The 17878-nt window shown below is 36.8% G+C and overlaps 1 protein-coding gene across 1 annotated transcript; it reads right to left on the bottom strand.

Annotated features, from left to right (window-relative positions):
- Positions 1-3759: 3759 nt before the first annotated feature.
- FUNDC1 (FUN14 domain containing 1) lies at positions 3760-17539 on the bottom strand. The gene is made up of 5 exons (XM_037512497.2): positions 17454-17539; positions 16602-16758; positions 13200-13275; positions 8064-8192; positions 3760-6279 (listed from the first exon to the last, which is right to left on the bottom strand). The coding sequence occupies exons 1-5, from the start codon at positions 17479-17481 to the stop codon at positions 6202-6204; spliced, it is 468 nt and encodes a 155-aa protein (XP_037368394.1). The 5' UTR covers positions 17482-17539; the 3' UTR covers positions 3760-6201.
- Positions 17540-17878: the final 339 nt, after the last annotated feature.

Here is a 17878-nt window from a genome sequence, read left to right as displayed (position 1 = left end):
ATGATGGGAAAAAATAATGGCACTTTATCTGTCTTCTTCCAAGAGCTCACAACTCCAGTTTAATCATGAGAAAAATATCAGAAAATTCCAGTAGAGGGGCATTGTACAATATACCTAACCAGTGCTCCTCAACACTGTCAAGTTCATCAAAACATGGAAAGTCTTAGAAGCTGTCACACCAAGAGGAACCTTGGCACACATGATAACTAAATGTTATATATTCTAGATGTGATCCTGAACAAAAAAGTGGAAATTTTAAGTAAAAACTAAGTGAAAAAAAAATGTGTGGATTTAGTCAGTCATAATATAATGTGTGGATTTAGTTATAGTTTAGTCATAGTTTCTTTACCATGATTCTGAATCCCTCCTTCTCATAATTACTGAGCACTTACTGATAGTTAATTTTATCAGACTGACTGATAATGAGGATATAAAAACCTAGTTTCCTTGCCACAAGGTGGAACAACTCAGTGGTATCAGTATTACTTTTCTATTGCTGCTATAACAAGTTATCATAAATTTAGTGGCTTAAAACAATCTTACAATCCCAGGAGTGGATTTAGATCCTCCCACTGGCCATTGTTTTGTTTTTTTTAAAAAAATATTAGCTACGTGCATCTTCTCTGTGAAAAGAACACATAGTGAAAGGACAAATAATGTACATTTCTAAGTTCTCTAATTCAGGTTTTAAAACTCACATTAGAGGCAAATTAATAAAATTTCAAAACCCCAAGGTAAAAGGAAGAAATTCACAAGACTTTCAAAGGAAAAAAATACAAAAGGTTATCCAGAAAGGTTCAAAATCAGACTGACATGCAACATCAGATAGTAGAATACAATGGAACAACGTCTTCAAAATTCTAAGGGAAAAATATTGTCAATCTTGAATTGTATGAGAACAAAAGATATTTTAAGCATACAAGAAGTCAGAAAGTTTACCTCCCACACCTATAAGAATTACTCAATAGTTCAACCAAAAATTTAAGTAATCCAAGAAAGAACACACAAGATATAAGAAACTGTAGGTACTGAGTCTATCCCAGCTGGGGGTTGGGGTGGTGGTGGTGGTGGGAGGAATAGAAGGAAAATTAAAGAGGTTTTATTACATCTTGAGGCTTGGAGAACTTTCCACTGAACGGTGATGTTTTATAATTTCCTTTTCTATGGCTTCTGACCCCACCACTTGAATCTATATAGAATGATGTTTGTATAAAATCACACTGAATTCTGTTCATTTTTCCTTTTGAAGTGTGATTACTGATACATTTAAGAATTACTTTTGTTTTGGACTCCTATTTACCCTTCCTCTATGCTTCTTCCTTCCCTGCCCTCATTTACATTGGATTGCTTATTTATGTTTGAAATATATTTGTTCACAACTAATAGTAATGCATTCAGGGACTGCTCTTCAAATTTTATCATGCATGTTTATTCAAAGTGTGAGGTTAATGTTTTGGAACAGGAACTTTACACTATGAATTTCAATACTTCAGTTCCACATGTTTTTGCCCTTCCACTCCTGAGTAGACATAACTATTGTTTTATACATGCAATAATGACTTAGACTTAACCCACTGTAGTGGAAAACCATTGGCGTCCGACCTAGATCCCTTTTATTGGGCCAGTACACCCACTGCCCAGCTGTAGTATTAGCTGCTGATGGCTCACAGTTGCACCATACTCCTGAGAATTGCTCTCAGCTAGACAGTGCCTCCCTGGCTGGGTGGTTACCCACCTCAACCCCCTAAGGGCAGACTGTAGCCAATGCCTCACTGATAGTGAGGATACAAAAACACTGCTCCCTTGCCATAAGGAGGAATGACTCAGTGGTATCAGTGTTAGTTTTCTAAGACTGCTGTAACAAATAATCACAGGCTTGGTGGCTTAAACCAACAAAAATTATCTTAAACATTCCATGAAGGTATTAAGTCCAACATGGGTCTCAGGGTCAAAATCAAGGTGCTGGCAGTGCTCTACTCCTTTCTGGAGGAACCACAGGGGAAACTCTGGGTTTTCTGCTTGTTTGTTTTGACTTTCCCAGCTTCAAGAGGCTGCAAGCATTCCTTGGCTTATTGTTCCCTTCCTCCATCTTCAAAGCCACAACACAGTGGCTGTATTGTGTCTGCCTGATCACTTCTCCATAGTTCCATCTCTTTCTCTTCTGCCTCCCTCTCCCTCTTTGAAGGAATCATGTAATTACGCTGGGCCCACCAGGATACTCTAGAATCATCTCTGAGATTGTTTAACAACTTTAATTCAACCTGCAACTTTCATTCTCGTGTCAGGGAATTAGGATATGAACATTTCTGGGGTGAGAGCCATTATTTTGCCAGCCAGAGTTTTCCATACTCCAGAGCTACAGATAGGATCAGGGTAAGGATCTAGCTAGACCCACATAAAGGAACCTACAGCAAGTTGTCTTTGGTCAGCAGTAAAAAACGTCATAATAATGTATAAAACTTTATAGGAATTTAATAAATAACTACAAGGATGCAAAAGAAATGTAATGGACTACACCTACCAGAATAGGAAGTCCAAGTCACTTATTATAATAAAATCTAAGAAATGTGGTTGTAGGAAATACCAAGAAAAATAACTAATATAGTGGAAGCGTCTATGGATAAAAAGCCACTAAATTAGAAAGAGGTAGCAGAAAAAAACTGTTCCATTTTTAGAAGCCTTACTTATAGTCAAATAAATATTTGACTCCTTGAACTATGCTACATTATTTTGATTAAAAAACTTAAAAACTTCAGTGAACAAAGCAAGAAAGGTAAAAAGAAAAAGCTCTCTAAAATAGCAATAACAATTTTAGCTCTCTAAAATAGCAATATTAATTTTAAATTCCTATTCCTGGTTCTAAAAAAGTAATTTCTGCAAACTATAAATTAACATGCACTCACTGTAGACTTAATATGAAAAGATCAAAAATACCTGGAAGTCCTATACGCCAACCTCTCAGAGATAGCTTCATTGATCATCTGTGGCCATATTTATGCTTACCTGTGCAGTTTTTCAAAAAAGTGGGATCATAGTTGTAACCTGATTTTATCACTAATGTAGATTTTTCTAGATCCACTTATATAGCTCTACATTCCTCTTAGTAAGTGTATAAATTTTGTCATTTGAATATACCACTAAAACTAACAATAATTTACAAAAATTAGGAGGACAATGGCAGGGAAGAAGTATGCTTATTTGTTCACCCTTAATTTTAGGAAAATAGCAGATATTACCTAAAATTGGTAAGTAAAGACAGGAAAGGTATAATATTTAAAGTAATAAAGGCAAATACTAAAAAAACTGAAAATAATATTATCACAAAAAAAAAAAGGTGACACAGTGGATATAACAAAATTCCTTACCTTTCAGAATGGGCATTCAATATATACTATCCAAACTTGGACAAGTATAAATATATTAAAAGATATATATAAAGACAATAATTTTCTCTAAGCACATTGTCATAAACATTCTATATATTGTTTGTGCTGGCACATTTTTCTATAATGGACAAACCTCATCCATGTTGCACTTCAAGTAAGAAAACACATTAAAAATAATCTTTTTTGTGTGTGTGAGGGGGTGAGGGATGGCTATTAGAACAAAAACTAAAAATCAGTCCAATGTCCCTGTATCTTTCAAAGCCTAGGCTACAAAATACCTATATTTAATATACTCAAATTTTAACAAATCTTATAACCTTTATAACCCCAACATAAAAATCCCCATTTTAGACAAAGGCAGGCAATATAGGCTTTTTATCCCAACCAATCTCCACCAGGTCATTTTTTTTTAAAGATTTATTTATTTATGCATACAAGAGCTGGGGTACAGGCCAGAGTTGTGGGGAGTGAGAGGATCCACCAGAGACAGAGTGGGGAATAGAACAGGCAGACTGACTGAAGTACACTGCTGAGGGGAGCAGCGGGAGAGACAGGAGAGGTCTGCCTTGCCATGTCGGTTGCTCTCTGGCCGGCCAGGGATTGAACTCACGCTGCAGAGGCTGTGGATTGCTTCATAGTGCAGTGCTTAACCCCTTGTGCCACCAGGGAGGCCCACCACCAGGTCATTTCTGATGGAGCCTCTGAGTCAGAGGTTTCCTTTAGGTTGACAAGCAGAGTAATATGCTTTTCACATACCTGTTCACTCATTCACAACATTCACTAAACACCCACATTATGAGCAAAGCGTTATATAGGGCACATCACAAATTAGAGATTAACACATGATACTGCCTCCTGTAGGGCACAATACAGGCAAGAGCAAAATGAGGGGTACTAACAGGAGACATGGGGAATACTGATATTTTGCATTTGTAAAAAAAATATCTTCAAACAAATCATTAGATACTTGGAAATGGACAGGCAAAAAAATAAAAGTTCTACTTTTTCAGTTTTCATTCATGTTTAGACTCTGAAAGTAGTTACCTTACCACTCATTTGCCACTAAATCATGTGCTGGGTTCTTCTATATCATTATGCAACTTTTCCCTTAGGAATATTTTAATCTCTATTCAAGAGCAGACATTTTTAGAGTCCCCACTTTCCTAGTATATCATACACAGGACACAAAATATTTCTAAAATAACTGAGCCAGCTACTAGAGCTCCCCACAGAAGCCTGCCTTTGTATCAGGTGAAAGCGTCACGCAGAGGTAAGCGCAGACACGGCACACAGAAGCTGGTCAAGATTCTACCTCATGTAAAAATGAAAAAAGCTTGGCAGGGCAAAAATAAAGAAAAGCTCAAACAAGAAAAAAAGTGTGAGCAAAATCACTTCATATTAAGTAGCTCTGAGTTTTAGTTAGCATTATATGAGGTACTAACAAAAGTAAAGGAAGAAAATGAAGATCAACCCTACAGTCAATTGTAAAGAATCTCAAGACAATGCAAACACACAGACTGCAACCTGTCTTGAAAGTACAAAATGGGTTATGTTTACAATTCACAAAATATACTACAGGGACTTCCTATCAGGATAGTGTGTGACTATTTGCAGTCTTTCCAATCTAAAGATTCCAGCAAATGTTGCTCTCCTGTTTTTCCAAGTTCCAACCTAGAATCCTATGAACCAAACTAACAATTCAGAAAGCTTTTCTGGGCACAAGAGCCTCTGATGTCATCTCTGAGAAACAAGTCAACCGGCCTCATGTTCAATCAACACCACACAAGCAAAAACCTGAAATCTTAGCACTTATATCTCAAACTAGATCAAAGAGACAATTCTCTTTGAGCCATAATTTCTAAAGTGATAGAAAAATCACTGTTCTTCAATTAGTAATTTCATACTATTTTCTAAATATTCTAAGTGATTTTTAGCTCTTTGTGAAGGGGTGAAAATACTACTTTGAATTTGTAGAAATGTAGAAATACTTAGGACTTGGGGAATGGAGACTCACTCAGTGACCCAACTAATTATATGGACCCCAAAAATCATTAGTTCTGCCCAGGCTGCCATGATAGATTTTTAAAAAACATTACAAGATTATATACAAGAAAATATTTTTAAACCTAAAGACTTCGGAAAAAGAGCCTTTGACGTGTACTATTTCCTTAAAAGTGCCTTCTTTTAAATTATTGCTATAGTCATTTTGTAAGCAACATAAGAATTATAAGAAAAAATAACTTAAAATTGATATTAAATTGTTTAATATCTTTAATAATGCTATCATTTCTAAAACCTTCCACAAAAGGGCATTACAGTTCTTCAGTTTATTGCAAACACATCTTTAAAAAAAAAAAAAAAGAAGAGTCGGCCCTAATGTTGAAGCTACAATACAAATTTTTAATTATTGGCAATATATTATAAAGCACAACGAAGAACATCTTATTTAAATAAAACAAGGATAATATTTCACTGGGGAATACATCCAGCAGGTTTTTTTCATCCAAAGATGAAACATCCAAAGATGCTATTTTATAGGCTAATTTCTAAAGAAATGCAAATTTTAAAAAAATAATGAAAGCCATGTTTTGCTCAGGAATACTATTGTGCACATACTATATAGATAATTTATAGCAGATACTGGAGATTGCCATGTTTCAAATGGCAAAATGCTAATTGGTGAGTTTGATACAGTCCAGCTATATTGATATTCGCCTCCCTGGAGAATGTGGCAGCGTGCAATGTTGAGAGACCACCTAGTCACCATCATTCCTCTTCTCTCGTATGACTCCATGGTGATAGAACATTCATATCCTTAAGATGCAAGGCCAAGCAAAAAACCTCCCACAAAGCCACTGGATATTACAATGTTCTGTTTGATAAATTCTGTTGCCTGAAACATAAAGTTTAAACAAAGATACTCTTAATTATGCTACAATGTTGCTGACTCTTGGAAACACTACAATAAATAAAATTAAGACAGACAAAAAAGGACACCGTATGACTCAACTAAAGTGAATTGTTAAATTCATCAAGACAGAAAGAATAACAGGTTAACAACAGCTGGCAGAGGGATTAATTTTGAGAGTTACGGCTTAATGGTTAGTTTTTGTTTGAGATGATGAAAAAGCTGTGGAAATGTGCAGTGATAATGATTGTGTGAAAGTGTGAAAGCAGTGCCACTGAAATGTGCACTTAGGAACCTTAAGATGCTAAATTTCATGTTATGTATATCTTATCATAAAAAGAAAAAGAAGAAAGATGCACATTTTTAAAAAATACTCTTAATTATTGAATCCAGAGCTAAGTAACATTTTCAGCTGTCTTCCTTAATTCAATAAATATTTGGCAAAAATTCTTATGCTTGCTTACTTACTACTAGAGGTGCCAAGCACTGTACAAGATACCAGAGCTGTCCATTACAAATTCAAGGAGCCTAGAGCCCTCACCAGACCCAGAATGCTCCTTGGCTACTGAAATAAGAAAAGGTATATGCATAGCAATTTTCACAGGTGAAAAGAAGTCTATCTATAGGGCAGACGTAAATGGTTCATTCAGCAAGTTATTAACACCAATTACTTAATAAATTGCCACAGCAAGCACAATGAAATTTATCAACAGTCCCCTTAGCCAGTAGAAAAAAATGGACAGGATCAAAGAAATATCACTTCGGTAAAGTGTTCAGCCTGAACAAAATAATGAAGAATTAAACATAGACTCTAGAATATTCTGCCTATAGGTTTCAAAAAATGTCAGGAAAGATGGGGGGGAAAAAAAGACAGATGAGAGGACTGTTTAAGATTAAAGGAGACTTCAGAGGTATGACAACCAACTGCATTATATAATTCTTGATGGGGGGGCATAATAGATATTTTGTGGAAAATCATTATATGGACTATATATTAGAAAACATTATAGTACCGTGTTAAATTTTTTGAGATTAATAAGGGTAACTGTAGTTGTATAGGAGAGTACTGGCACTCTTAGGAAGATATGTGCTAAAGTTCTTAAGAGTGAAAAGTTATGATGTTTCAAACAGTTTGGCCAAAAAAATTGTGTAAGTCACACACCCAGATAATGCAAATGTAGCAAGAACAACATGGATGTGGTAAATAGGTGAAGGTATTTGTATATTCACTGTATTTGCCTTTCAACTTTTCAACTGATTTGAAATTTTCAAAATAAAAAGTTGGGGGAAATGAAAAGACAGAAGAAAAAAATAAAGGCAAAGGAATATTCAATTTGATTATAAACAGAAAAGAAAAAGATAAAATACAAATAAAAATATGAATAAAACTAATATATTAATCAAATTAATAAAATAAAATAAACACACTCAAAGGATTCTACTCCAAGAAAAAAAAAATGGGTAGTTTTAGTTGTACCACATCTTGTCTATGTATTTGTAAAAGCAGAGGAAAAATTCTGAAAGAACATTATCAAGCTTGTACAGACATATGAAAGTAAGTGGGAGGTGAGCAGGGGAAATGATGTTAACTACTTAAAGATAAAAGACCTATTTAAATAGTGACTTGATCCCAAATTTTACTTAATGTTCTAGATATAACCAAAAAACCATTTTCTTTAAAAGAAGATAAAAGATAATTCCTAGTCACATTTTCTGCTAAGCAAGACCAGTCAGAAAAATGGGGGAGCCAAAAGTATATTTTGTCTTACTTCTTCAATTACGTTGTTAATTTCAGGTGCAGCTTTATTTGCTCGTTTCTTAATCTGTCTTTTTGCTTTATTTACATCTTTTTCAACTCTCTTCCAGTCGACCTGCACATAGCCACTGTGACTGGCAATCTGCAAAAATGTAATAAAAATGGTTAATTCTAAACCAATTAGACTGCTAACAAATCTACCACCCAAGAATACACAAACATTTAGCTATCAAGAAATCCATGAAGCTTACAGATAAGCAATCATAATTCATTCACTAATTTCTTCACTGAATACATTCTGTGCCAGGCTATAGTCAAGAATAAAAGAGATATAGATCCCCTACTCTCAGATCAATTATGGAAAGCAGACATTAAGCATAATTGCTTAGACGTAATGAACATGTTAAGAAAAGAAGATTCCAAAAATTTATAACTTTAATATTAATAATATCGTAACTTCAGGAATTCAGAAATTAGCCAAAAAAAAAAAAAAAAACCACAGAGACCACCCAAAATAGATAATAAAAAAACTATCTTCTAATTAAATAGATGTTTAATTATAAGAGATCAGCAGCCAATCAGATATTGGGTCACTAAAGAAACCTCTTCACCAACTCTATTCTTAATTTAAGGCTATTTTGGGGGGGCCTCCCTGGTGGTGCAAGGGGTTAAGATGCAACCTATGAAGCTATCCACAGCCACTGCAACACAAGTTTGATCCCTGGCCAGGGAGCTACCCACATGGTGCAGCAGACCTCTCCTGACTCACCCACTGCTCCCCTCAGCAGTGTATTTCAGTGAATCTGCCTGTTCTATTCCCCAGTCTGTCTCTGGTGAATCCTCTCACTGCCCACAACTCTGGCCTATACCCCAGTTCTTGTATGTATAAATAAATCTGTTTTTAAAATAAAGACTATTGCAGCACTATTTACAATAGGCAAAACCTGGAAACAACCCAAATGCCCAAAAATAGATGACTGGATCAAGAAGATGTGGTATATATACACAATGGAATATTACTCAGCAATCAAGAAAGATAAACTCATGCCATTCACAGCAACGTGGATGGAGCTAGAAGGAATTATGCTCAGTAAAATAAGTCAGAAGGAAAAAGAAAAATATCGGATGGTTTCACTTATAGCAGGAATATAGGGGAACCAAATAAGACATCAGTGTAAAAAAAAAAAAGGTAACAATACAAAACACAACAAAGCAAAAACAGGTGATTATAAACCAGAGACATCCCACAGGGAAGGAGGAGGGAGAAGGATCAGAGCGAGAGAGGGAAGAGCACAGGGGACTGTGGTGAGGGTGCAGGGGTGCACTGGTGAAGGAAATTCTATGGGGACTACACCTGAGGGGGTGGGGGGAAGCAAATATTATTTAAAAATTAACAATGATGTAAAAAATAAAAAAAAAATTTAAAAAAGACTATTTTTTGGTATGGCCTATACAAATCTCATGCCATAAATCCTTTTAAGGGCCTCCCCTGGTGGCGCAGGCGGTTGAGAGCCCCACTGTGAAGAGGTCCGCAGCCTTTGCAGCCCCGGTTCCATCCCGGCCAGCCGGCAAGGGTCCCACGTGGCACGGCAGACCTCTTCTGTCTCGCCCACTGCTCCCCTCAGCAGTGCATTTCATCAGTCTGCCTTTTCTGCTCCCTGCTCTGTCTCTGGTGAATCCTCTCACCCTCCCGTGCATCTGGCCTGTACCCCGGCTCTTGTATAAATAAATTAATAAATCTTAAAACAAATAAATCCTTTTAAGAAAACTATTATAAAATGCTTATTTGCCCTAAGAAAAACCCTCAAATGGTGCTACTGAAACACTACAAAATCTGAACTATAGTGTGTCTGACAGTATAGTAAATCAGTCCCTCAAATAAAAGAACCAAAATACAAAATACAAAGAATCATACACGCAATAAACAATTAAGCCATGTATATCATCATATATCACTTCCATCATGGTTTCTTTATGACCTTTTAATGCATAACCACACATAAAATCATAAAATATCTGATTTATTACTAAGAATCTTAGGTTCTACTGTCAATGTAAATGACTCCAGACAAGAATTTAATTTGCATTTCTTCTTGTATTTATTCACCTACTATCACTTCAAACTTCAGCCTTAGCAAAACAGAGTGATGACCAAATCAAAGGGCAAGTGAAAGACCTTCCTGGTATACTTGACACAGCAACTTGGGTCACAGACATGGAGGTGATGATGAACCTTATAGGACCACTGTAGATAGAGACTATAAACTCTGGTTAAAATATAAGGGCTCCAGAATTAACAAAAGCAAGCAGATTTTGGAGAGCTGAAACATGTAGGAAGGGACCAATATAAGGCAAGTTGCCCATTTTTATGGCTTTATCCTGAGGGCAGGATGCAGTTGCAGGGTGGCTAAAACTTAATAGAAAACACGCCACCTTTCTGGGCTGAAGAACCAAGACAACAGCAGCTGTCTATGTGTAAATTCTACCCCAGTCATGGAGCAGAACAAGCATATCGTACCTAAGGTGAAAAGAAATGAACTGAGAATTGAGCCCTTTCCACCACAGGTGAAACATTTTGCAATTGAGTCTAGCCAAATTAACTGCCTGGTAAAATCAAAACACTAACCAACATTCTTCAGAGAAATAAAATTGAATCCATTCTCCATAATATAGTAGCCCCAATGCCCAGAATAAAACCCAGTTATGTGATATATAAGATAAAATGTGAAAATGGTCTTAAAAGAAAATCACAGATGTCAACCCTGATACGACCCAGATACTGGAATAATCTGGATTATTAAATAGGTATTATAACTATGTTAAGTGAGGTAAAAGAAACTATGCTTGTAATCAATGAAAAAATAAGAAATCTCACCAGACAGAAAATATGAAAAGATTAAATGGAAATTCTAGAATTGGAAAATAAAATATCTGAAATAAATTAACTAGATAGGCTTAATGGCAGAAGGTAGAAGACAGAAGAAAGACTCAGTGATATTTAAGCTAAATCACTAGAAATTACACAGTCTGAAAACAGATTGAGAACATAAATGAACAAAACCTCAGGACATTATCAAAAAACCTAACATGCATGTAATTAAAGTCACATTGAGAAGAAGTAAGTATAGGAGAAAATAAGTATTTAAATAATGGCCAAAATCTTCCCAAACATTTTAGGGCATAAATTTACAGATTCAAGCAGCTCAGTGAATTCCAGGTAACAATCAAACACAATTATGAAGAAACAACAATCAGACAATGTGAAAGGGGGAGAGAGAATAGCAGAAGACAGGCAAGCATGTCAGATGTGGGAGAGGAGTGTGGAGACAGCAAAGAAGTTCAGTAAATGATAGCTAAATTCTCATATTCCATAATTGGAAGTCAATAGCTAATACCCCAAACTGAAAGATCAAGAAATGTCTGATTAACTTGTTTAGGAAAGAGATCAATATACCTAAAGAGTCAGCTAAGTGTTCAAAGTGGTTGCCTCAAGGGAGGGAAACACTGGGGTAGTGAGGGAGGTGAGGGATTATTCTAACCTGTAACAAGCCTTGCACATGTATTTGACCCTTTGAATTACAGACATGTAATACAAAAAAATAATTAAAAAGATTTATGTGTCACTATTTTAAGATGGCAAGTGATAAATATCTACTGGAAAACTCTTTGAGTGACTAAAAAAATTTTAGATCTAAGTAAATATAACAAAAATACGGAAGTGGACTTAGAAATATGAGCCAATAGTCTAAAAGTCATTTGTTACTCTTCCTCTTTCAGTTTCTTTCTACTGTGTATTCAAGGCATGTCATATTTGTGAGAAAAAATCTGTTTGATACAGACATGTCCTGGGTTCCTCTGCTTAGTGACTTCAAACATTATGTGGACTAGGCACAGAGAAGTAGGGGGTGGCAATGGCAAAATGTGAATTTAGATAGTTTATATTGAGTGCCAAATAAGACTTCTGAAAAACTGACATGCAGAGTAGACTGAAATGTAAAATTATCTCTATTCTGTGAACATTTTAGGAAACTCTGCCACAGCCCAGTACCCTTTTACACTAAACAGAAATGATAACTGAGTTTTCAAAAATAACTATATTCTTGAGTCTATATAAACCAAGGCAAAAATCAGCTTAAATAAAATTCTCATCTGAACAAATGCTGACATAGTCATCCAAAGAACTGAATTTAGATATTAACTTTATTCCTGTTTACTTCTACCAAATAAGCAATAAGCAGCTACTTCCAGTAATGTCACACTAGAGAGAAAATTTTTCTAAAGTGACTGTTTAGTAAACAACTCAAAATCTGTGCTTCACACATGTGAATTCAAGCAATGACACCGGTTATTACATGATCAATGGCTTAAGTGAAGTTAGATTTCGATCTCTCTGCAGCCATCAATCATTTTTAAAATCTAATACAACTAACAGTTCTCTGTGTCTTTAAAATTGCCACTAATATTCATTCCTAGAGATTTCTGATTTTTGGATTTACTATATTTGATGTTCAGGGAATTGGTATTCTTGGAAAAATACACGCCAAACAGACATGAATACCAGATAATATCCTGATAAACATCCTCTAACTGCAAAGAATTTTTAAGCATTATACTTAGAAGAACATGAACAAAACTAAAATTTCAAATCCACCTGCCTTAGAAATAGGATTATGAATGTTTTTTAAGCCTAATTTTCCACTTTCTATATTATTATAGTTCTCTAGTTTTAAAAAACATTTTTTTCTATGGGGAAGAAACTGCATGAGTAGGAAACGGAAGAAGCAAATAAACATTCTGAGTATTATATATACTGCATGTGTGAATTTTAAGTATAGTCAAGATGAATAAATGACATTATTGGTAAAATGTCTGTTTTGCTAGGGAGATGCTTCAGGGGAAATCTGGGTAAGTAATAAAAATAATGAGGCACCTCAAAAATTAATGTATTTTTAATAAGTAGGATCAAAATATGCTCAAAAAACTTTTAATACTAGCTTTCAAAACGCATTTTATTTTTCTATAAATTGATGCCTAAAAGAAAAATTCCATCTTCTATTAAAATGGATAGGAATGAAATAGCTAAACTTGCCTTTCACAGTTCCCAAGAGCTACACAAATAAGCAGAGGCAAGGACCTAAAACTGACATACCTGAAGGAGAAGAAAGCCACCACCTACTGCAGTTGCTGCAAGTTTTCCAACTTTCTGGAACAAAAATCCTGCACACCTTTAATAAAAGAGATGACAGAACATGAAGAACAATGAATGACATACTAAACTCTATCCCTCTTTTCCTTTTCATTGCTTCAAAATCTTAATGTCTTCCCTTTTTTTATTTTTTGATCATTTTCCTTACCCACTCAGAAACCCTCAATGTTTCCGTTCAGTTACATAGGCTAGTCAAAAGTGCACCATCAAAATGGTCTGAAATGTGCTTCAAGATAAGGAATGTAGAGGAGGAGGATTTACAGGAAAAAGGATTGGCTACTGGAACAATGTTGAATACTCAGGGGTTCATTATTCTCTTCCTTCTAGATTTGTGTGAGGTGAAATTTCCCATAAAAAAAACATTTGTTTTTGTTTAATACAGTCAAGACATCCCACATACATAGCCAACTCCCACTCTAGCCAAACCTGCTACAACACAACTAATTTACAAGCAGGTAATCACTGTCGCTCAAGTTATTAATTTCCCTGCTTCTAGGGCTTCTGACCTAGCTCTGCCTATTTAAGGCTTTTCTACCCCTTAAGATCCAGCTGCGCTTCCGCCTTCATGACTACACTTCAGCCCACAATTCTCATGGCTTCCTGACCTATACTTCCTTACCTATACTCTGTATTAAGCCTATTTTGTCTCATTTATCCTGTAAGAGAGGCAGTCCATGTTTCCTTTGTGATTAATTCTCTCCCTTGGTAAGCTCATATTTCTTTCAGCATTCTAGATCCACACTGTGCAAAAGAATCTCAGATTTCTAACTCCAGGCCTCTGTACTAAGTTGAATAGTGTCCTTTCTGGAACCTCAAAATGTCAGCTTATTTGGAATAAGGGTCCTTACAGATGTAACTAAGTAAGATGGTACCATACCAGAGTAGCGTGGGCCCACTGACTTAACGCACTATGTCACAGAAACATGGAGAGAAGATGGCTATGTGAGGACAGAGGCGGAGACTAGAGTGCTATATATCGATACGCCAAGAAAAGACCAGGGTTTGCTGGCAACCACCAGAAGCTCGTCAAGTAGCATGGACACTTCAAGAAGGAACCAATCCTGCTGATATCTTTCAGACTCCTAGCCTCCAGAGCTCTGAGAGAACAAATTTCTCTTGTTTTAAGCCACTTGTGGCATTTTGTTAACAGCCCTAAAAAACTCATTAACCTTCGTAAGTGGAAAATTTCAATTTCCCACTTACATTATAGCCAGAACCCTATATTCCAAACGTCCCAAAGCAGACATATCTTTCCTACCAAAACAACTAAGGTCCCAATTTGTACATTATAGCACCATTCTCTAAGCTTATCACATCATGTTCATCTCAGATTATTCTCTGCCTGCTGGGTCCATTGGATTGCCAATGCATTGGCAATACTCTGTCTCCAAAACATGATTTGACTCTGTCTTCTTTGCTTCCAGACCACTCTAAGGGCCCTCTAACTAGTATTCATACCTCCCCACCTTCCTAGCAACCACACACACTGATATTAGTTTTAATTTCTTATTATGATTAAAAAACCTATCACCACCTACAGCTAAATAAAATCTTCTCAGCTTCCCATTCATGTTCTGAATTAGTCTAAACTACTCAGTGGCTATGTTAATGCTGATTAACCATTCCTCCTTTATGTACACTGCAATATTATGAGTTTTATTCCCTAAGAGAATTGCAAAAATTCACTACATTAAATCTAATGTCATTGCAACAAATCATCCATATATTAGAGTCTTATTCTACAGTTCCTGAACTGACACCTGACTATAATCCAAACGTGTATTACTGTAAAGACTGTGTTCCTCAGTAGGAGAGGTAACAAGAAGCCCCAGAAAAGGTGCAGGAGGAGGCAAGCAGCAGCCAGGTCTCAACAATATCCTGGGAAGTGTGATCCATACAAACATGTCTCCTTTGCTTCAAGGCCTAAGCTACTAAAACGAACCTACTACTAACTCGCCCTACTCTGTCTCTAGGTTTTCCAAGCAAACTTCTTACAAATTCATGGGACGTCTCAACCTGTTTGGCTTACAAGAAGAAAACACACAATGATTTGATTCTCAATTATTTTTAGTCTCTCTTATGATGGCGCTGTAGGCCTGACTCACATTAACCAATCACCTGTGGCACCAGATTATGAGCAGAGAGGGCCAGACTCTGAATTATAGGGATCAAGATACCACCAGCCTGTAGAAAACTGACTCACCGGGACCCTGACCAGACATTCCCTAATTGTAGGCTTTTTTCATAAGCAGCATTACTAATTACACATTGTGAAGAAGTGCACCTCTGTGTCACGAAATCTTCACACTCAGTGTTTCTACCATGAAATGGGATTTACAAAAAGGCATACAGTTCATCATTGTTCCAAGGTACATGTAAAACACAAATCAAAACATTTTATATTCATCAAGTTTAAATATGTAAGTATTTACAAATAGCGTGGATCTGAAAAATTATATCCTAACATTTAAGTAGTCAACACAGTATTTGGGATAAAATGGTGTGGCCCCCCCCAGTAAATATTTAAGATAATATAAGATGAATCTAATAAAAAAATGATTATTCACAATTTACAAACACTCACTGACTTCAAAAATTCTCTAGTCATGAACATTTTCAAAATAAAGGGTCAAATTTGTTTTAGACCTAGTTATTAGTTAATCTTTTATTCTAAGAATAACAGCATTAGACCCACAGTGGCAATTTTGAAATCATGTGGTCTGAAATGTTAACTAGTTAGTATTTATTAACCACTCCTCCTTAATGTACTCCACAATAGTATTACAAAGTAAGCAATATTTTAATTCCAAAGAACCAAAGCACTATCATAATCCAAACTAGACAGGTCAACAGATTCATCTGTATTGTCGATAATTTTTACTGAGAATTTTAAAGTACTTTCTACAAGGCTGACAATCTTAGAGTCCAATTCTACTGTGGGAATTTTCAGAGGTTTTTTTCCAGTTGCTAGCACAGAACAAGTAAAATTATTTACATGTAGTGAACTCTTCTCTTACATATTTCTTCCTCTTTAGCCATTACCACTGAATCAGACCCACTGCATTTGCTAATTTGAGAAGGAGAAAAATAAATAAAGAATCACAGGAAGGGAGGGAAAGGAACACGGGTACATTAGTGGGCATTGGGGAGGGAGAGAAGGCAATCACCAAAATATGTACAGTCTCTGAGTGTGGATTGCACCAATCATATCACAGAGAAGGCCTAAAGGGAGGGCTCTTCTGGGATTAATAGTGTACAGCCATTGAGTGTGACCATACTGGCCCGTGCACAAAAAAGCAGCAGTCAGGCTCCCAATGAAATTTAGTATGAAAAAGATGTTCTCACCAGCCAGTTACTCCACCCATTACAATCTGGGTAGCTACAGAGTATTTTTCTACCATAGGTCCAGAGCTGTGGCCAAACACTCGATTCCACCAGTGGTGTCTTCTTGCATACTCAGTTAAATCCAACACTTCATAAGAGTCATCATCACTTTCATAGTCTTCAAAATACAAAGTGGAAAAAATAAATTTAGAATAAATAAAAAATCAGAAACATCCTATACATTTTTATTGTGACAACTCACTGTTTACTTTTGGCCTACAGCTAAAAATGCTCAGATGGAAACATTAAAGTTTGTTAAATCCAATCCAAGAGACTAGGCCCTCTAGAGTAAAGGGCCTACACCTTTTTCCAAAAGCCCAGGAATCGGCTTAGAAATTGAAGTTAGGGCCAGGTCAGAATTACATGACTGTGACCCCAAATCTCAGTAAGGTCAGGTCAGAATTTCACAGCAGTGAAGTGTCATCTCCCTCTCTATCCCAATTTCAAGTGTCAAGTCAGTTTCACGTCACTGAAGAGTCCACCCCCCAAAATTCAGTAGTGTCAGGGCAATAGGAGCGGGACAGGGAGGTCTCCTCTGACCGGTTAGGAGTTTGGTAAAAAAGAAATCACTTAAAAATTAAGACTTTAAAAAAAGAAAATGTTTGAAGATGGAAATGAAGGGCAGGCAGTGAAGGAGGGGGTGGGGCTGTGTTGGAGGCGGGGAGAGTCTAATTCGGAGGGGGTGCTCAAAAGGGCTGCCTCAAAAAAACAGCCCCAGGAACGCTGGGGTAAGGGAAGGAAGAGGCGCCCCGGGCGCAAGGTCGAAAGCTGTGAGCTTTGTCTCACATACTACTTCGGGCCCCAACCGCTCACCTTGGGGAGGGGGATTCCGGGTCGCCATGTTACCGCCGGCGGCCAGTTCTGAAGGTGGTACCCGCCCGCCCTCCCGTTCCCACTACTTTAAGAGCCTCTCTAGGCCTCTACGTGAAAGTCTATGGTCCCTTTTTTTCCTTCCTCTCCCGGCGCTAAGCCCTGTACACGCCCCTCCTCTCCGCGCAGGGCTTTCCGAGCATGCGCAAGACTCGTGGGGAGCGCGGTGGGAGGCCGCGTAGCCGCCCGCGGGGAGCTTATGGGAGTTGTAGTCCATTGCCTTCCGCAACCGTCGCTTCCCACACTCCTCTCCCGCTGCAATTTCCATAACCTGAATAAGAGCCTCAGGGCTGGAGGGGAGGTGGCGGCTTTTGTTGGTATAAAACAAAAACCATCTTGCCGTTTTGAACACTGTACCAGAATTCAAG

Source organism: Talpa occidentalis, unplaced genomic scaffold, assembly GCF_014898055.3.
Source record: "Talpa occidentalis isolate TD23 unplaced genomic scaffold, MPIMG_talOcc4v2.1 talOcc4.15, whole genome shotgun sequence".
NCBI classification, from domain to species: domain Eukaryota; kingdom Metazoa; phylum Chordata; class Mammalia; order Eulipotyphla; family Talpidae; genus Talpa; species Talpa occidentalis.
This window is presented reverse-complemented; position numbering and strand designations above follow the sequence as displayed.